The 16,660-nt window shown below is 38.4% G+C and overlaps 3 protein-coding genes and 1 non-coding gene across 5 annotated transcripts; 2 read left to right on the forward strand and 2 right to left on the reverse strand.

The window, feature by feature from the left end:
• Positions 1-587: 587 nt before the first annotated feature.
• On the forward strand, positions 588-659 carry TRNAT-UGU (transfer RNA threonine (anticodon UGU)). The gene has a single exon. It is a non-coding gene; the product is annotated as a tRNA-Thr (tRNA).
• A 211-nt stretch (positions 660-870) lies between these two features.
• Positions 871-2,318, reverse strand: LOC111801375 (transcription factor TCP7). Its single transcript, XM_023685352.2, has one exon. It carries the CDS (start codon positions 2,178-2,180, stop codon positions 1,488-1,490), a length of 693 nt encoding a protein of 230 aa, XP_023541120.1. The 5' UTR covers positions 2,181-2,318; the 3' UTR covers positions 871-1,487.
• Positions 2,319-6,297: 3,979 nt separating this feature from the next.
• Positions 6,298-9,367, forward strand: LOC111802188 (serine/arginine-rich splicing factor RSZ21). Of its 2 annotated transcripts, none has more exons than XM_023686456.2 (6): positions 6,298-6,453; positions 6,607-6,763; positions 7,582-7,670; positions 8,267-8,513; positions 8,646-8,771; positions 9,074-9,367. In XM_023686456.2, exons 2-6 carry the CDS (start codon positions 6,675-6,677, stop codon positions 9,078-9,080), a joined length of 558 nt encoding a protein of 185 aa, XP_023542224.1. In that variant the 5' UTR covers positions 6,298-6,453; positions 6,607-6,674; the 3' UTR covers positions 9,081-9,367. The 2 variants fall into 2 exon arrangements, with proteins under 2 accessions (XP_023542224.1, XP_023542225.1); XM_023686457.2 differs by having other exon boundaries at positions 6,651-6,763.
• Positions 9,368-10,980: 1,613 nt separating this feature from the next.
• On the reverse strand, positions 10,981-14,272 carry LOC111802265 (spermidine synthase). The gene is made up of 9 exons (XM_023686566.2): positions 14,038-14,272; positions 13,822-13,898; positions 13,613-13,735; positions 12,878-12,982; positions 12,665-12,737; positions 12,497-12,568; positions 12,213-12,408; positions 11,393-11,519; positions 10,981-11,301 (listed from the first exon to the last, which is right to left on the reverse strand). Exons 1-9 carry the CDS (start codon positions 14,150-14,152, stop codon positions 11,236-11,238), a joined length of 954 nt encoding a protein of 317 aa, XP_023542334.1. The 5' UTR covers positions 14,153-14,272; the 3' UTR covers positions 10,981-11,235.
• Between the last annotated feature and the right edge of the window lie 2,388 nt (positions 14,273-16,660).

Here is a 16,660-nt window from a genome sequence, read left to right on the forward strand (position 1 = left end):
AACGGTTCGGGCCCACCGGCCGTGATCTGGCCCATATCGGGCCCAATCCAAATCGGCCCAAAAATTCAAGGTCCAAAAGAGGGATTCTCAATCAACAACCCATCAACCCGTATAGCTCTTCACGCCATTTATGAATGATCAGAGCATGCTTTGAGAGCACTAACAATGGCGGTAGTAACAATCTAAGTCTACTGCTAGTAGATACTGTTACGTATCGCTGTCAGTATCACGATTTTAAAACGCGTCTACGAGGAAGAGGTTTTCACACCCTTATAATGAATACTTAGTTTTCCCTATCCAACTGATGTGAGATCTAACAATCCACCCCCTTTGGGTGCCTAGCGTCCTCGCTAGCACACCACCTAGTGTCCGACTCTAATACCATTTGTAACAGTACAAGCCCACCGCTAATAGATATTGTTCGCTTTGACCCATTACGTATCACCGTCAGTCTCACGATTTTAAAACACGTCTACTATGGAGAGAGTCTAGTCTTACTCATCAGGCATTAATCCATCCCTCATCGTGTCCAAAAAGTCTCCTTAGCATTAAATCTTAATCCAGTTACTCAAAAGATATAAACAGCAGCCCCTATAGCTCAGTGGTAGAGCGTCAGTCTTGTAAACTGAAGGTCTGTAGTTCGATCCTGCATGGGGGCATTTTTTTTATCCCTTTTTTTGTAAAACATATGTCGAACTCTGATTGGTTAACAATCCTACAAGCACTTATCTCCCTCTTCATTCTAGAGAGAGAGAAAGAGAGAAGAACACCAGCTCAGTTTGTTTTAAGGTAAGGAGGCAAAGCCATGTCACCAACAAAAACATCAAACATTTGTGTCAATGTTCTTGAATTCATAGCTTAGAACTCTGCTTTTAGCCATAACAATGGAATTCTTATTCATATGATCAACCCCAGAAACAATCCACAATAAAAACACCATTATTGTCACACCCAACAAATTCTAAGAATACAATTCAAATTCTTCGGAAAAAACAGAGGTCTTACAGACCCAGATTGCAGCTTCCATGGATGAAGATCAAGGTTCTGAATCACCTCCAATGGCGGCCACCGCTTTAAACAAGCTCATTCCGACCAAAAAACCAGAGCTCCGATTCCAGCTCATCCCAGCTCTGTTCCTGTTCTTCTTTTTCTGTTTTCTCATCCGACCAAATAAACTCTAATTTGAAATTCCATGGATGAAGATCAAGGTTCAGAAACGTCTCCAATGGCCGCCACTGCTTCAAACAAGCTCATCCCGACCAAAAACCAGAGCTCCGATTCCAGCTCTGTTCTGTTCTTCTTGTTCTGTTTTCTCATCCGACCAAAAGAACTCTAGAAAATTCAAATTCTAAAATGAAATTCGACCTAAGAATTGGGATTCCGAGTAAATTCCGACTAAGATTACGTTATAGCTGCACACAAGAAAGTGATTGACACACAGATATTTATACAAAATACGATGAATTCGGATAGTTTCTAGGATTATCTCAACGACGGTCGTCTTCCCGCCGGCCGGCACCGCCGCCACCGGACAAGGACGCCAGTAAATTCAGATGACCCGGAAGGTAATTCCCAACTCTCGCGGCCGACGATTCTCTAATCGGCTGCTGCTGTTGAGCAAACAACGACGCCGGCTGAGAAATCCCCTGTTCCGCGGCGGCGGCAGCCGCGAAACTCCACACCTGCCCGTAATCCGGTCTGGCCGGAATCGCCCAGTACCCACTCGGACCCACTCCCAACCCATCGTCAGTACCGCCGTCATCGTCGGCTCTGACACGTTTGCCAAGAATGAACGGCTGGGGGCGAGAGAGGGAGAGAGTGGAAGTAGTGGAAGAGAGAGAGGCGGAGCTGGCATTTCCTCTGACGGAGAGAGAGATGGAAGAGAAATTAGCGGGAGTGGTGCCGGTGCCGGTGGCAGCAATAATTGAAGGCTCTGCTTGACGGAGGAGCCACTCGATGGTTTGGCCATCGGATTTATGACCAAGTTCACGCGTCAGCTGGAAGACACGAGCGGCGCAGATTATGGGCATACGGATACGACGGCCACGGCCGTCCACCTTGCTGTGGCGGTCCTTGGAAGGGGGCTTTTTAACGGCGAGGGCTCCGTTGGAAGAGGGCTGGTTTTTGTGGGTGTCGATGGCGGCGCCATTAGAGCTGTCGGCAGTTTCAGAATTTGACATGAAGAAGAAGAAGAAGAGGGTGTAGAGCTTAGAAGGAGGCGTTAATGGCGGTAATGGCGGCCATGGCTGATGGCAGAGAGGAAGGAAGGAAGAGGAGAGGGGTAATTTGGGAAGAGAAGGGAACTAATGATTGAGAGAAGCAGGAGCTGGTGGAGACAGGAGGAGGGCACATGGGTGGTGGGGTCCACTCTTCATATCCCCACAGCTCACACACACTCTCTCTCTCTGTCTCTTGCAAATACCCCCACTCTCTTTATTCGGCGCTTTACCCTCACGCGCTTAATATGTTAGGTTAAATTCGTAAATTCACATGGGATGGATTGGTTCGATCGAGTTAGGTTGCGGCGTTTTTAGACATAACTCTTTATGAAAGATATACCACGACCACGACCACCGAACAATGGAAGCTCAAGGATCGACAAGTCTTAGTGTTGATCCAGTTGACGCTGTTCACAATCGTGACATTCAACATAATCAAGGAAAAGACAACGTCATACCTAATCGAATAAGTACGAAAAATTGTCAGCTATGAACAAAGTGTATTTGATGCAGAGATCGTTCAATCTATAAATGAAATTAAAGCATTGATTTAGATGTCATCTTTCTCCGAGTCGTAGAATTTTGTTATTGCCGCGATCACTTGAGGATCTGAGAAACTAAAGTTCGATGAAATTCAAAGATATAGTTCACGCGTTGGGGTGAGCTTCCTAGGTTGTGGTTGTAGGCACGTGGATGTTTCTTCTTGACTTTATTACGCAGTCAGCGAGTGGAGTCCACGCGCCATCGTAAAAACCGACACGTGGCGCGCTGTTTTGGTAATTTTTCAATTCCCAGGTTTTTTCAACAATTAAAAATAAATAAAAATAAAATTACAGCTCAAAATAAGAATTGAACTTTACAGTTTAATTCCAGCGTTTTCAAAAGGATAAAGTGAAATTTTAAAATAAAAATAAAAAAAGGAATAAAGTCAATAAAATTTAATAATTTATATGTTAGTTCTAACTAAAGGGCAAAATTGTAAATTCACCAGCTAATCATCATGTGGATAAGATAGCAATTTATTAAGAAAACCTAATATATAAAACAAGTAATTAAAGAAATTTTATTTTTGAAAAATAAATAAAAATAATAATAATTTCAGAATATATATATATATATATATACGTATATACATTTATTTGGTAATTTATGAATAAATCATGAAAACACACAAAAAAAAAAAAAAAAAACAAAAAATTGAAAACGGGTTCTCGTTTTTTAAAACGAATGACCTGGGGAGGCTTGTAGGGGCGCTCGGGATTAGAATTGGAAAATACCATATTCAAAATATTACAATATAGTTCAGACCTTCGAATGTAATTTTGATTTGGTCGATTTTCAAAATTTTTATTTTTACTCTACATTTTTTACTGTTGTTTTCCATGATGTTTCCTTTTTGTTAATTAATTTAAATATTATGATATATAATTTTTTTTAATAAAGGTATCAGTGATAAATTTTAGTTATAATTAATTTATAATAATTAAATTAATTAATACAAAATAACACAAATGATCAAACCGTTTATTTTCATATGACCTAATTTAAAAATTGAAAATAATATTAAATATTTAAAATTTAGAATCGTTATTTGCATATTGGCCCCAAAAGATGGGGGGAGAAAGCAAATAAGGAGGTTTTGGAGGGGTTTGAAGAAAAATTAGGAAATAAAATTTTGTCATCATTGCCCGGAAAACCGATGGTACTTGGGGCAACAAAATCCCGTGTAACGCGGGGTGTAAAGGGAATTCCAAGTCTTGAAATAATTTTTAATAAATAAATTAATGTCGTGGCTTAGTCTCTTTTTGGATTAATTAATGATTAATAATTGATTAATAATTGATTAATATTTTGTTTTTTTATTAACCACTACAATATATTTATTCTATTATTTTAATGTCACACGGCGATTTTTTGAGGATTCTATTGTTCATACTTTTGTACCTTTCTTTTTTAAATTTAAAAAATGTGTATTTTCTTTTAATCGTCTTTTTTTTTTTTGGAACATTCCTCGAGTCAATTTTCATCCACCTCTTCGGGGTCAGCGTCCTCGCTGGCACTCGTTCCTTTCTCTAATCAATGTGGAACCTCATCGGTCTAGTTGGCACTCGTTCCTTTCTCTAATCGATGTGGGACCTCACCGGTCCCACCAAATCCACGCCCTTTGGGGTCCAAGATTTTTACTAGCACACCGCCTCGTGTCTACCCCCTTCAGGGAACAGTGAGAAGGCTGACACATCGCATTCCCTTGTGTCTACCCCCTTTCGGGGAACAGTGAAAAGGTTGACACATCGTCCGGGTCGTGTCCACCCCCTTTCGGAGAATAGTGAAAAGTTGACACATTGTCCATCCACCTCCTTTGGGGCCCAACATTCTTACTAGTACACCGCCTCGTGTCTACCCCCTTTAGGGAACAGTGAGAAGGCTGGCACATCGTCCGTCCCTCGTGTCTACCCCCTTTCGGGGAATAGTAAAAAGGCTACTCCCTTCAGGGAACAGTGAGAAGGCTGACACATTGTCCGTCCACCCCCTTTGGAGCCCAACATTCTTACTAGCACACTGCCTCGTGTCTACCCCCTTCAGGGAATAGTGAGAAGGCTGACACATCGTCCGACCCTCGTGTCTACCCCCTTTCGAGGAACAGTGAAATGGCTGACACATTGTCCGTCCACCCCCTTTGGGACTCAACATTCTTACTAGCACACCGCCTCGTGTCTACCCCCTTCAGGGAACAGTGAGAAGGCTGACACATCGTCCGGGCCTCGTCGAGGAAGAGTGAAAAGGCTGACACAGTGAACAGTGAGAAGGCTGACACATCGTCGGGGAAGAGTGAAAAGGCTGACACATTGTCCGGTGTCTGGCTTTGATGCCATTTGTAACGGCCCAAACCCACCACTAGTAGATATTGTCCTCTTTGGGCTTGCCCAAATGCCATTTGTAATGCCCAAAGCCCACCGCTAGTAAATATAGTCCTCTTTGAAATTTTCCTTTCGGACTTCCCCTCAATACTTTAAAACGCGTCTGGTAGGGGAAGGTTTCCACACCCTTACAAGAGGTGTTTTGTTCTCTTCCCCAACCAATATGGGACATCATAGGTTAGGTTATTAGGTCATACGAACACACATAATTTCGACATGTTAGACTTTTCGTTCAACGTTTTATTGTTTTTTTTTTTTATATTTCAAGAATAATTTTGATTCTTTTTTTTAAATGAAGGAAAATTTTTAAAGGTATTTTAATAATTTTCTAATTATTTTTGTAAATTTGGAAATAGGTAATTTATTTTGTTGAGTGGGGCAAAAACGTAATTGCAATTATTTGTGATTAAGCAAGGGAGTTTGATCTGACATCCAACAAACACACAGAGACTGGCGTCTTTAAATTTGAAATTACGACAACCGACAGCTCCATTCCCACGTCGTACAAAGGTCCGACATGTCGTACACCATTAGATTTATAACCACGTGCTTCTTTCTCTCTTTTTTTAACTCTGAACCAAATGATATGAAATCAATCCAAAGAAAAATTCTGATACTAAATAATAAGTAATCACGGCATGAAAAGTAAGATTCAGATTACGTGCTCATCGAATATCTTAAGACAAAAATACTTATTTGAGATTTGAATAACTCAACAAGCAAGATCGATCATGTCTAACTCGAATGATTCGAAAAATATAATTTAAACTACCTATAATTGCAAAGAAACTAGCGGTTGGCTAAAGAAAAAAGTAAGAAAATCCCGATTATCTTGTTTATCAGATGTCGTAAGACAATAACACTGGATTGAGATTCGAATCACTCCATAAACAAGATCGATCATGTCTTGAATGATTCTAACCATGCAATCTAAACTATATAAAATTAGAAAAAAAATAAAAAAAAAATGTTATTTTTACTAATTTTTTAAAATCTGACTTTATATAGCCTCAAAACCACATGTATTCTTACTATTTTTTAATATTTTAAAATTAATTTATTTTTAAAAAGCACACAAATTACATTAAATAAACTCGGCCCATTGGGCCGTTATATGTTTGTTGGGCCCAATTTAGTAATGACTTGGCCCAATATGGCGACAATTAGTAGATCGAGCTCTCATCACCGGACAGACTCCCTTCTGCAGACTTCCGCGCATCGGAGCTCTGCGACTACGGGCAGTGCCGTTTTCCTACATTATCACCGGCTGATCTGTTCGTAATCTACGACGATCCGGGGAGATTTTTTTTTTCTAGGTAGGCTTTAGCTTTGCGATCAACATCAACACAACCCTAATTCTTCTCCATTTCTTCAACGATTATTGTAACCCTTAATTAGCGCTTTGATTTTGTTTTTCTTCCTCCATTGTATGTGAACTCTGATTCCGGTCTGTTTTCTTGTTTTTTTAGGACTTGAATGTTTTCCTGGGATTGCTTACTCGTACTATTTTCAGGTGGTTTTTAACTTATACATTACCATGACTCGAGTTTACATTGGTAATCTGGATCCACGCGTTTCAGAGAGGGATCTTGAAGATGAATTTCGAATGTTCGGTGTTCTTAGGAGGTGATTTCCGTTTGAAATTAGAGGCAGCCTTCATATATATGTCTTAAATTGAAACATTTTGGACGAGATATTTACCGAATCGGTTGAAATGGTTGTACATAGTTTTTTTTTATGGCGCTAAGCTATCTATCCATGGCGTTTTCACATGGCCAAAGTTAGATATTCTGGCACTGGGCAGGGTATGAAGAAAGCCTTACTCTCTTTGAATTTCCTAATGTCTGTTCTTAATCTGAGTACTATTGAAGTTGGCTGGTTTCAGCCTGACAGCAATGGGAGTTCAATAGTTGGGCTTTGCTTTTTACTTAGGACCCTTATCTTCCTTCTCGTCAGTACTATTTGTTTATGAAACTGAGACATAGACTCTTTGAGATATGTCCTCTAAAGTTTGCTGATGGCTATCCTTGAGATCGGTGGAACCAATGTGCATGCCTCATATATTACCTCGATAGAATGCCAGATGTTCTATGGTCTATTTCGTTGGTAGAATGGAAAGAATTAGACGAAGAGGGACTAGCTGGTAATGAATGGGAAGATCGAAAAGTTGGAAGAAGAAAGGAATTTTTGGTTAGACGTATGGAATTAGCTAAGCATTTTATTCGAACAAACATAGAACCTAAATGGATGGTTTTATGTTTGTTACCTGTTCTTCCTTCCGAGTTGAGACCACTCATTCAGATATGCTTCATGGACTTTTATTTCTTAATTGCATATAAACTATTAATATGAGCTAGCTTTAATTTGAAAGAATATATATGTTCCCTTGTTTCTTTGTCTTAAGCTGCATTCTGAATTATTGGTCTTTGAATAAAATAATACAGTGTGTGGGTTGCTAGAAGGCCTCCGGGATATGCATTTATTGAGTTTGATGATCGCAGGGATGCTCTAGATGCAATACAGGCATTGGATGGTCAGTTTTAAGATTTATTTTTTGTACTTGTAGATATCAAGTTGTGCCTTTCTTTCCCAATAGATATTTGTTTTCATATGTATATGTATGCAGCCTTTTCTTGTATTATCAATCTACTTTCATTATGCAATTTGTGCACTATTTTCGTCATCTCTTGGTCCTTCCCCAAGCGTTACAAGTTGGCAGTATAGTCTTTCAACTCGTTGGTGGTCATCTTTTCAAAGGAGAAGATAAATTGCTAGGAATAATTCAGATATTGCCTTGTAGTGAAGCATGGTTTAAGAGAAGTCAAATGAATTTTCAAGATGCTTTCTCTACGGTGGTCTTGTAGGACCTTGTTAGATTTTTCTCCTCTGTGGTGCTCTAGTTGAAATATTTTTGCATTGCAATTATAGTCTATCCTTAATCCAAGTCAAATGTGATGACTATAATTGTCCAAGGCAAAAAGTTCCTAGGCAAAAAGTTCCTAGGACTTAACTCAACACAAAAGTTCCTAGGGCTTATAGGGTGACCCCTTATCCTCCGTTCTTATTTTTATTTCCTTGAGTTAAGTCTTATCTTATCTTTTGTGTGATTTTTTTGGGTTCTTGTAATAGGGAAAAATGGTTGGCGTGTGGAGCTTTCTCACAACTCTAAAGGCGGTGGAGGTGGTGGTGGTGCTCGTCGTGGCCGTGGTGGTGGTGGTGGTGGTGATGATTTGAAATGTTATGAATGTGGTGAACCTGGTCATTTTGCTCGAGAGTGTCGTTCCCGTGGGGGCTCACGAGGCATTGGAGGTGGCTTGCGTCGTAGTCCTTCTCCTCGACGCCGCAGGAGTCCAAGTTATGAAAGATATGGTCGCAGGTGCATCAAAGCTGTGTTTGTGTTTTTAAACACACCGAGTTATCTAATCGATTCTAAACCAACAAGTGGTTTCATCTAAAGTTTAGGTTTTGATGTTTTATCACACTTTTACCTTTTCCCTTTTCCATGTAGGAGTAACAGTCCTCGTGGTAAAAGATCTCCACGACGTCGCAGCATTACACCTCCTAAGCGTGGTCGGAGCTACAGCAGATCTCCTCCACTCCGTCATGCTCGCCATGCCTCACCTTATGCTAACGGGTATGCCTTATTCCTAATAAATGAAAACTATTCTCTAAAACTAGTTAGGTAGTTCCTGTAGGGAGGACTTAATTGCCTTAATTGGGTGTTTTTGGTCACATTAACCTTCGGTAATTACTGGGAATTAGTGCAGTAGACCAAAGCTATCTTTGGGGCCTATTACGCCTCCCAAAATTAAGTGAGAAATGATTCTCTACTACTAATTAATGTCAATACATACTTGATTGAGCAATATATTCCATAACTTCTTCTTTAGATACAAATGCATCCATCTTAGAGTTGCATGATTATCATTATTGCAGAGATTGATCCCGGAATCAAGGCTGATGCTGTGCTTGTAGAGATTAGATGATGGTGTTTCTGCTATACTGTAGTTCTATTAGGAATTGTGGAATGAAGCGGAATCATGTAGTTAAGTTCGTCTTTGACAATTGGTTCTCTTTGAAACCTGGATTTGGATGGGTGTCTACCAAGTGTTTTAAGCCACCAAATGGCATTCTGTCTGGAACCGTTTTGTGTTGGCTCTCTTCTACCCGCTGAAACTCGGAGGTCGCGTTCTTGCTTTCAAAATGATATCTATTCCCCAGAATTTTATATATACCTCTCTCTATATGTTTATTAGTGTTTCTTTTTCATTGGATGTCCCTAAAGATTCATCTGTTGGCTGTTTTTTTTTTTTTTTTTTGAGGTGTGATTTTCGGCTATAAATCGCATTGTTACTCAGCTACCTGCATCTTTGTGCATCACGGTTCTCAATATCTGCTCTGCTCCTCAATCATCTTCTTGTTACTGCAACTGGTTGCATGCTGTTTGTATTGCACTCTTACTGCAAGAAGGCTGCCTATATAGTTAATCCTTTTTAGCTGGTTGAAGAAGATGAAGCTGTTTTCTTGTGATTTTCTGCTCATCATCTTCTCGTCTTCTATTGCATGCACGTAGCTATCGTGAGCGATTCTACTCGTTTTATAACATTGGCATCTTGTGAGCTTCAACTTGTTTCTTGCTTCCACAACTTCTGCCTTGCTCCTTCAATTGCACTTCATAAGTTAGAGACCAACCTCCAGTGATTTGCTTTTAGATGGTGAGGCAGCTATCTTCTTGGTTCCCGGCTCTGTTGTATGTTTAACCCTCAGTTGTTCTTGGTTAGAAGGTCGAGGTGGGAATTGGAATGCTTATTCATATTCTTTGACTGTTTGTTCTTTGTTCTTTGCGTAGATAAACTTGCCAAACTGACATAAACAAAGCAGACATAAGAAACATTGTTATTTTGGATCATTTATCTGTTTGGTTTTGGGTATCGTGTAAGTTTTAATTTTAATTTGTTCTTGATGTTCTTGTATGTATTGTTGTTTACATCATTGGGAGTTCAACAACCCAAATTTTGTTCTGAAAAAGAGTGAAATCAGTTTGTAAGAACTTGAATATCTGTTAACATTATCTTGAATAACTCAAATTTTGAGTCTGAACATTGCACATTTTCTGGAGTTAATAGAAAATTCAAAGATGATCTGAAGCGTTCGTTCCTACTAGTATTTGCTCGATATGTCTTGGTAAGCATTATAAATGTTTGATAAGATCCAATTTGTACAGTTTATGCTCCTGGGAAGCGTTATAGTGTTAATAAGTGCTAAAATCACTTGTAGAATTTTAAGCTATTTTGACCAACGAAAGGTTTGAACGTATCTTGGCAAGTTATGCATCGATGTTAGAGAGGAGAGCGGAAGGGGATGACTGGTAAAGTTGCATTGAACATGAAATGAAGTTTGATTGAGGATAGAAGAAGTCGAACTCTATAATGGATTTCTGACCACATTCTCCATAGGCCTTCTTATCTCTTGCTTCTCCGAGCTCGGATTAGGGAAGAAGGAACCGAGAAGAAAGTATCAGCAACAAGTTTTATTACGGGACAGCTCAAGATGGATCTATTATGCGCCTCTGTATCTAGCATTGGGTAGACCTCAAACTGTCCTAGCTCTACGCTTTCCTTAAGGTTCAAAGAAGTCACAAGGAAGAGAAGTCATAAGGAAGAACAAATAAGTATATTGAAACTTGAGACTTGAGTTCTACTTAATGTTGATGATGATCTAGAGTTAAGTCATAGCACACCACAATCGGGCGTGCAACACATGCTTCATATAGTTCATCGATTCGAAGACATTAGTCGAAAATGAAATGGGAACTGCCCTATTTAGGGAAAGAAACCAGCTCAAACATAGAAAGAGATAAATATAATTATTTAGGCATTTAGGCTGTTCATTCAACCTAGAACATCCAATGTCCTTACAATGAAAAACAGGTGGAAAATTGTGGGGAAAACAAGAGCTATTTCTACCATTCATAAAACTTGAATAATAAACTTTATGATGCTGATCATAACAAAAGGCAGCTATAATTCTAACTCAGACGACATCATCACGTGACTCTAATTTAAGCCAGATGGTTCAGGATGAAAGATCGATGGTGCTCAATTAGCTTTTGAATCGATGATCTTCTTTGCAAAAGAAGGCAAGCAGAAAGCTGCTGAATGAATCTGAAGATGTAAACAAGAGAAGCTTTAGTTCAAGTTAAATGGAAGGTCACTGTGAATATAAGCAAGTTTGAAGGGTGATAACGGAGCCCACCTCGGAGTTGTAAAACTTAAGCGGATTGTTTTGGGTATCGATGCCGTTCACCTCTACTGGGTTGACTGGATGCTTGAAATCAACAGGAGGTCCCTCGGTCGAGCAGAGCATAAACCCGATCACTCCGCTGAAACATCAACCAGATTTGTGTTTAGAGAAAGCAACATTCAAGACGAAGAACAAACGCATTAGAAATCACACAAATTGTTCTCTTTTAGTGTAAGTTCTATGAGGACTGATTGAATAGAAACCAAGAGTGAGTGTCTATCGCACTTGACGGTTGATAGGCCGAGCGAGGGAGTATCAAACAAGAGTGAGTGTCTATCACACTCGATGGTTGATAGGCCAAGCGAGGGAGTATCAAACTAGAGTGACTGTCTATCGCACTCGACGGTTGATAGGCCAAGTGAGGGAGTATCAAACAAGAGTGACTGTCTATCACACTCAACAGTTGATAGGCCGAGCGAGGGAATATCAAACAAGTGTGCCTGTCTATCACACTCAACAGTTGCTAGGCCAAGCGAAGGAATATCAAACAAGAGTGACTGTCTATCACACTCAACGGTTAATAGGCCGAGCGAGGCAATATCAAACAAGAGTGACAGTCTATCACACTCGACGCTTGATAGGCCGAGCGAGGGAGTATCAAACAAGAGTGACTGTCTATCACGCTCGACAGTTGGTAGGCCAACACCGAGGGAGTATCAAACAAGAGTGACTGTCTATCACACTCGACGGTTGGTAGGCCAAGCAAGGTGTCTATCGCACTCGACGGTTGATAGCTCGAGTGAGGGAATATCAAATCGTTAAGTGTGTGTACCTTGGATATGTAGGAACTGTAGTCCAAGCATAGTTGACAGAGCCTTTGAATACTTGGCGGCAGTTTGTAACAATGTCTTCAATGATTTTCATGTGAAGCCAAATACTCTCTGCCTGAGTACACACGACACCTCCCGGTCGAAGAGCTTTGGCGACCGAGGCAAAAAAAGGCTTCTCGAAAAGCTCTTGTGCAGGACCTGAAAAATTACAAATGATTTTCATTTTCTCAAGAAAACCAACTTATAATTCCATGTTTCACTTCAAGTGAAAGAGAGATGTAATTACCAATAGGATCAGAAGAATCCACTATAACAGCATCATAAGTGCCTTCAGGAACAGCCTTCAGAAATGCAACACCTGCAACACACGAAGCACACCGACAAATGCAATTGAGCTATTAAACGGAAAGAGGAGGTCGTGAGGGAGCTGATGAGAAAATGATCGATCATATACCATCACCAACGTGAAGTGTGACACGAGGATCCTCGTATCCAATAGCTACGCGAGGGAAAAATTCTTTGGAAACCTGCAAAAGTAGAGGCAGGCAATAGTATTCAATCATAAATCAGAAGAGGTTCCTAAGAGACTAACACCTCGAGTATCATTATGTCATGTTCATACTCGTAAAAGCCAAATAACCGATAGTCCTAGAAAGCTACTACTTACGTCAACTACCATCTTGTCGATTTCACAGATGTCTATCTTCTCAACAGACGAATGGCGAGCTACCTCTCGCAAGACACCGCCATCTCCTCCACCGATAACTAGAACCTGATAACAGCAACTCAGTGAGAAAACAAGAAAACACCAACCAACATGATACTCAAAAATCCTAATCTCATGTGAGTGTTCGAACAAAAAACTATGTTCAAACATAGCCAACATGAACATAGTTTAACGGCTAAAACACATTATCTAATGGATTTTTCCGTTCTAGTACTCCATCCAAGAGTTATCAGTATTTATCAAATCTATTCCTACCTAACAGAACACGATTGGATCAAATGACAAAGACATTATTGAGAAAAAGATGGCTTTTGGATTCATGTAACAAGATAAAGGTGGCCATGAAATAGGGATTAAGTGGTAGAGTCGTGACAACACCAGTTTCTTCCATATTTTGGACCTTAGCTCCATGAAACAATATACTACTTTTGAAACATGGAAGAATTGATATCTTAGAGTTATAACCCATGCTAGATGAAATGTTAATTGCTATCTGTTACAATAACGAATGGTTGGTATAACTGAATAACTAAATAAAACAGGTAGACCCTTCTCTTTAGTCGACGGATCTTCTCCATTGAAAGATCTCCTATATGGATAACACACATTCCAGTTCAACGAGCCTAATGAGCCTAATTCTATAACTTAGGACTCCAAATGCACTAAGAGATTAACCTTTTTGGGGTTTGGAATTGAGCAAAGTGGAAGGTGAGTGATCATCTCTTGGTAAGCACATTCATCTCTCTCTGTTAACTGAATCACTCCATCCAAGACCAGAACCTTCCCATAAGTTGATGACTGCAGGGCACATAAACTCCATCAAGATCAAAATCCACAGTACAAAGACACAATACAACACAAAATCAACCCTAAAATAAGAACACCTGAAAAACCATAACATTCTGGTAATCAGATTTCCCTTGGAACAGAATCTTTTCCACCTTCAAGGAGTGCGCCTCTCCTACAAGACATCAAATAACATGATTTTCACTACCGGATTCTATGTTCATCATCTAACAAAATCCATCAGCCAAACACGATCGAAATGATGCGAATTAGGGATTAACGACACGAAAAAAGAGAAGAAAAAAAAAACTCACCCGGCCACATTTGGCTGATTTCAGAAAACCATCCAGGAATCACAGAGGAAATACCATCGGACTCTGAGGCGGAGACCCCATTTTCCTGTTTCTTCGCCGCCGCCGCCGCCGCCATAACAACCCCTCTTTCGAATCCCAAAACCCCAAATCCGCTTTGAAGGGGAAGTGAGTGCTTCTCGCTATGAGGCGTTTGGATGCGAGCACTAAGCGAAACGAGCCGATTCTTTCTCCATTTATATAATTGCAAAAAAGTTCCGTGAAAGGATTCGCTTTAAAGATAAGAACAAATTCTTGCCTCGATTTATGTTCTTGATTTTTCATCATGTTTTTGTATGGCTACCGAATATTATATCCTTTTTAAACCCTAAAAAATATATGGATATTAACCCAATTATCGTTTGGTAGGGTGTACATTCAACCCGACAATCCGGGCCAACATAATCCAACCTGGGTTCGGTTGGATTAGCTTCTCGGGTTGGTTTGGGTTCATTTTTCTGAACCCGAACCCAATAAATTATATCGAATAAATTCTCGAGCTTTGAGAAATATTTAAGAGGTCGATTGACATGATATGAACTCATGTATTTTGTATTTTTAATTATATATTAAAAATAGATGTTTTTAAGAAATTACGAGCTCGTTAACGCGTAATATTGTCAATGTAAATGTTGACCCGTACGTCCAAAAGTTTAAATTTTTACCTACAAAATTAAAATTTATAGATAAATTCGATTATTTTTTTAAATAATTTAATAAGTTAAAGACTTAATTACGAAAAAAAATTAAAATTAAAATTATTATTTAATTTTTAGTTGATTTTTAAAAAAAGAAAATTATTTAAAAAAGATTGTGAAATAATCTTCATAAAAATATAAATTGCAAATTTTTTTTTCTCTCTCATATACAATGACACGTCAGCCCTATTTTAAAAAATTGGTATGACAAGGACCTATCATATTTTTTTGGTTTTTTTTTTTTTTTTTTTTTTTTTTTTACATTGCAAAAAAATATCGTGGAATGCCTCGAGCCCATCAAACACGACGGCTCGAATGCTCGAATCAATTTGGACTTGTTTAAAATATATGGAACACCTCAATCATCACTTGACCGAACAATGCACGATAACTGAAGATGATTGAAGGTGGGAGCCTATCCGATCGAACAAACCTACATGTCCTATCACGTAAGATATGAGATATGTATCGAGAGAAAGTGGTATAAATATGAGGGTCAACCTCGAAACAGAGGTACTTAATCCTTTACTTGTACTGACTAAGGCGTTATAGTGTGTTGGACGTAGCACCGTATCAATGCTCAAATTATTCTCTTGTTAGTTCACAAATCATCACTCAACACTATCCCGAGATCGACTAGGTTCACTGGCTAGAATCTAGTGCCAACATTTGGCATCGTTTGTGCGAACAAAATGCAAACACTGTATCTACTTTTGCACGGTCAAGACTCCGATAAGGAGTGAGGAGACAATGCGCTAGTCAGTGCAACTAGCGGCCATACCAAAGATCTCGAGCAGGTGCCTCCACTGAAAAAGTACAAGCCTCGAAAAACCATTACCCTTGACCAGTCAGACGTAGGCCATAGACAACAAGGCGGTCGTCCTCTAGTACTCGATGGTAAAGGTCGTGAAACGAGCAATGACCTACTAGCTCTTTTTATTAAAAATTGAGAAGGGACGTTTTAACGGAATAACCTGAAATATTTAACCTAAATGATAATTGGCAAATATTTTTTTAAAAATTAATTTTATAATTATTAAAACGGTTGGAAAACAAATTTAGAAAATCACAATTTAAATTAAAATAAATATTCTAAAATTAAACCAAATTAAAAGATAACAAATCTCAAATTTAATCAAAACTATATAATATAATTTAATTTATCATTTTCCATTTGTGACAAGATATTCCCTTTCCTTAAAGCATATAATATAAAATAAATTATCAAACTTTTTCTGAATTTCTCCACTTTATTTGATACTAAAGGTTATAGTTGACTAAAATAAATTGTATTCTTATTTGTACTTTTATTCTTATAATTAAAAAATTAAATAAAAACGCATATATTCATATGCTAAAACGAAAAGGTATAATGATCGAAAATATGGTTCTTCACATGGCTCGAAAGAGACAAGTTGGTACACGAGATCGAGATATGAAAACCGTGAAAAGTCTGTAATACCTTAATTGGTATCAGATTTAATGGGTTGGTCACGGGAGTAATGTATTCTCGTATATCACTGATACTCGAAGACAAAAGTAGTCGATACCCTTACAAAAATACGAGTAAAAAAAAAAAAAAACTATAATCAAATATTTAATTAGTATTTTCAAATAAATAATAAAAATTAATATATAACATAGTATTTTTAGATATTATTTGTTAAATTATTTTAATTTAAAAAACTCTTATTAAATAATGAATCTCTAAAATATTTGGATCGATTTAGTTCGAATGGTTTGAATCATTTATTAAATATATAAATATAATAAAAAATTACCTTTATGATATTATTTTGAACCGTGGTTAAATAATAAAAAATAAAAAATTAATTATGAAAATTAAATAAATTTAAAATAAATATATATACATAATTGTGTCGTAATAT

The sequence above is a fragment of the Cucurbita pepo genome, chromosome 9 (genome assembly GCF_057944985.1).
Source record: "Cucurbita pepo subsp. pepo isolate OVF chromosome 9, ASM5794498v1, whole genome shotgun sequence".
NCBI classification, from domain to species: Eukaryota; Viridiplantae; Streptophyta; class Magnoliopsida; order Cucurbitales; family Cucurbitaceae; genus Cucurbita; species Cucurbita pepo.

Coding starts and splice junctions, on each gene's coding strand:
- LOC111801375 (XM_023685352.2), bottom strand. CDS start 2,180: ATGTCAAATTCTGAAACTGCCGACAGCTCTAATGGCGCCGCCATCGAC.
- LOC111802188 (XM_023686456.2), top strand. CDS start 6,675: ATGACTCGAGTTTACATTGGTAATCTGGATCCACGCGTTTCAGAGAGG. Junction 6,764..7,581: donor ATGTTCGGTGTTCTTAGGAG/GTGATTTCCGTT, acceptor AAAATAATACAG/TGTGTGGGTTGCTAGAAGGC. Junction 8,514..8,645: donor TATGAAAGATATGGTCGCAG/GTGCATCAAAGC, acceptor TTTTCCATGTAG/GAGTAACAGTCCTCGTGGTA.
- LOC111802265 (XM_023686566.2), bottom strand. CDS start 14,152: ATGGCGGCGGCGGCGGCGGCGAAGAAACAGGAAAATGGGGTCTCCGCC. Junction 12,738..12,877: donor TCGACAAGATGGTAGTTGAC/GTAAGTAGTAGC, acceptor CTACTTTTGCAG/GTTTCCAAAGAATTTTTCCC. Junction 12,569..12,664: donor CACACTTCACGTTGGTGATG/GTATATGATCGA, acceptor CGTGTGTTGCAG/GTGTTGCATTTCTGAAGGCT.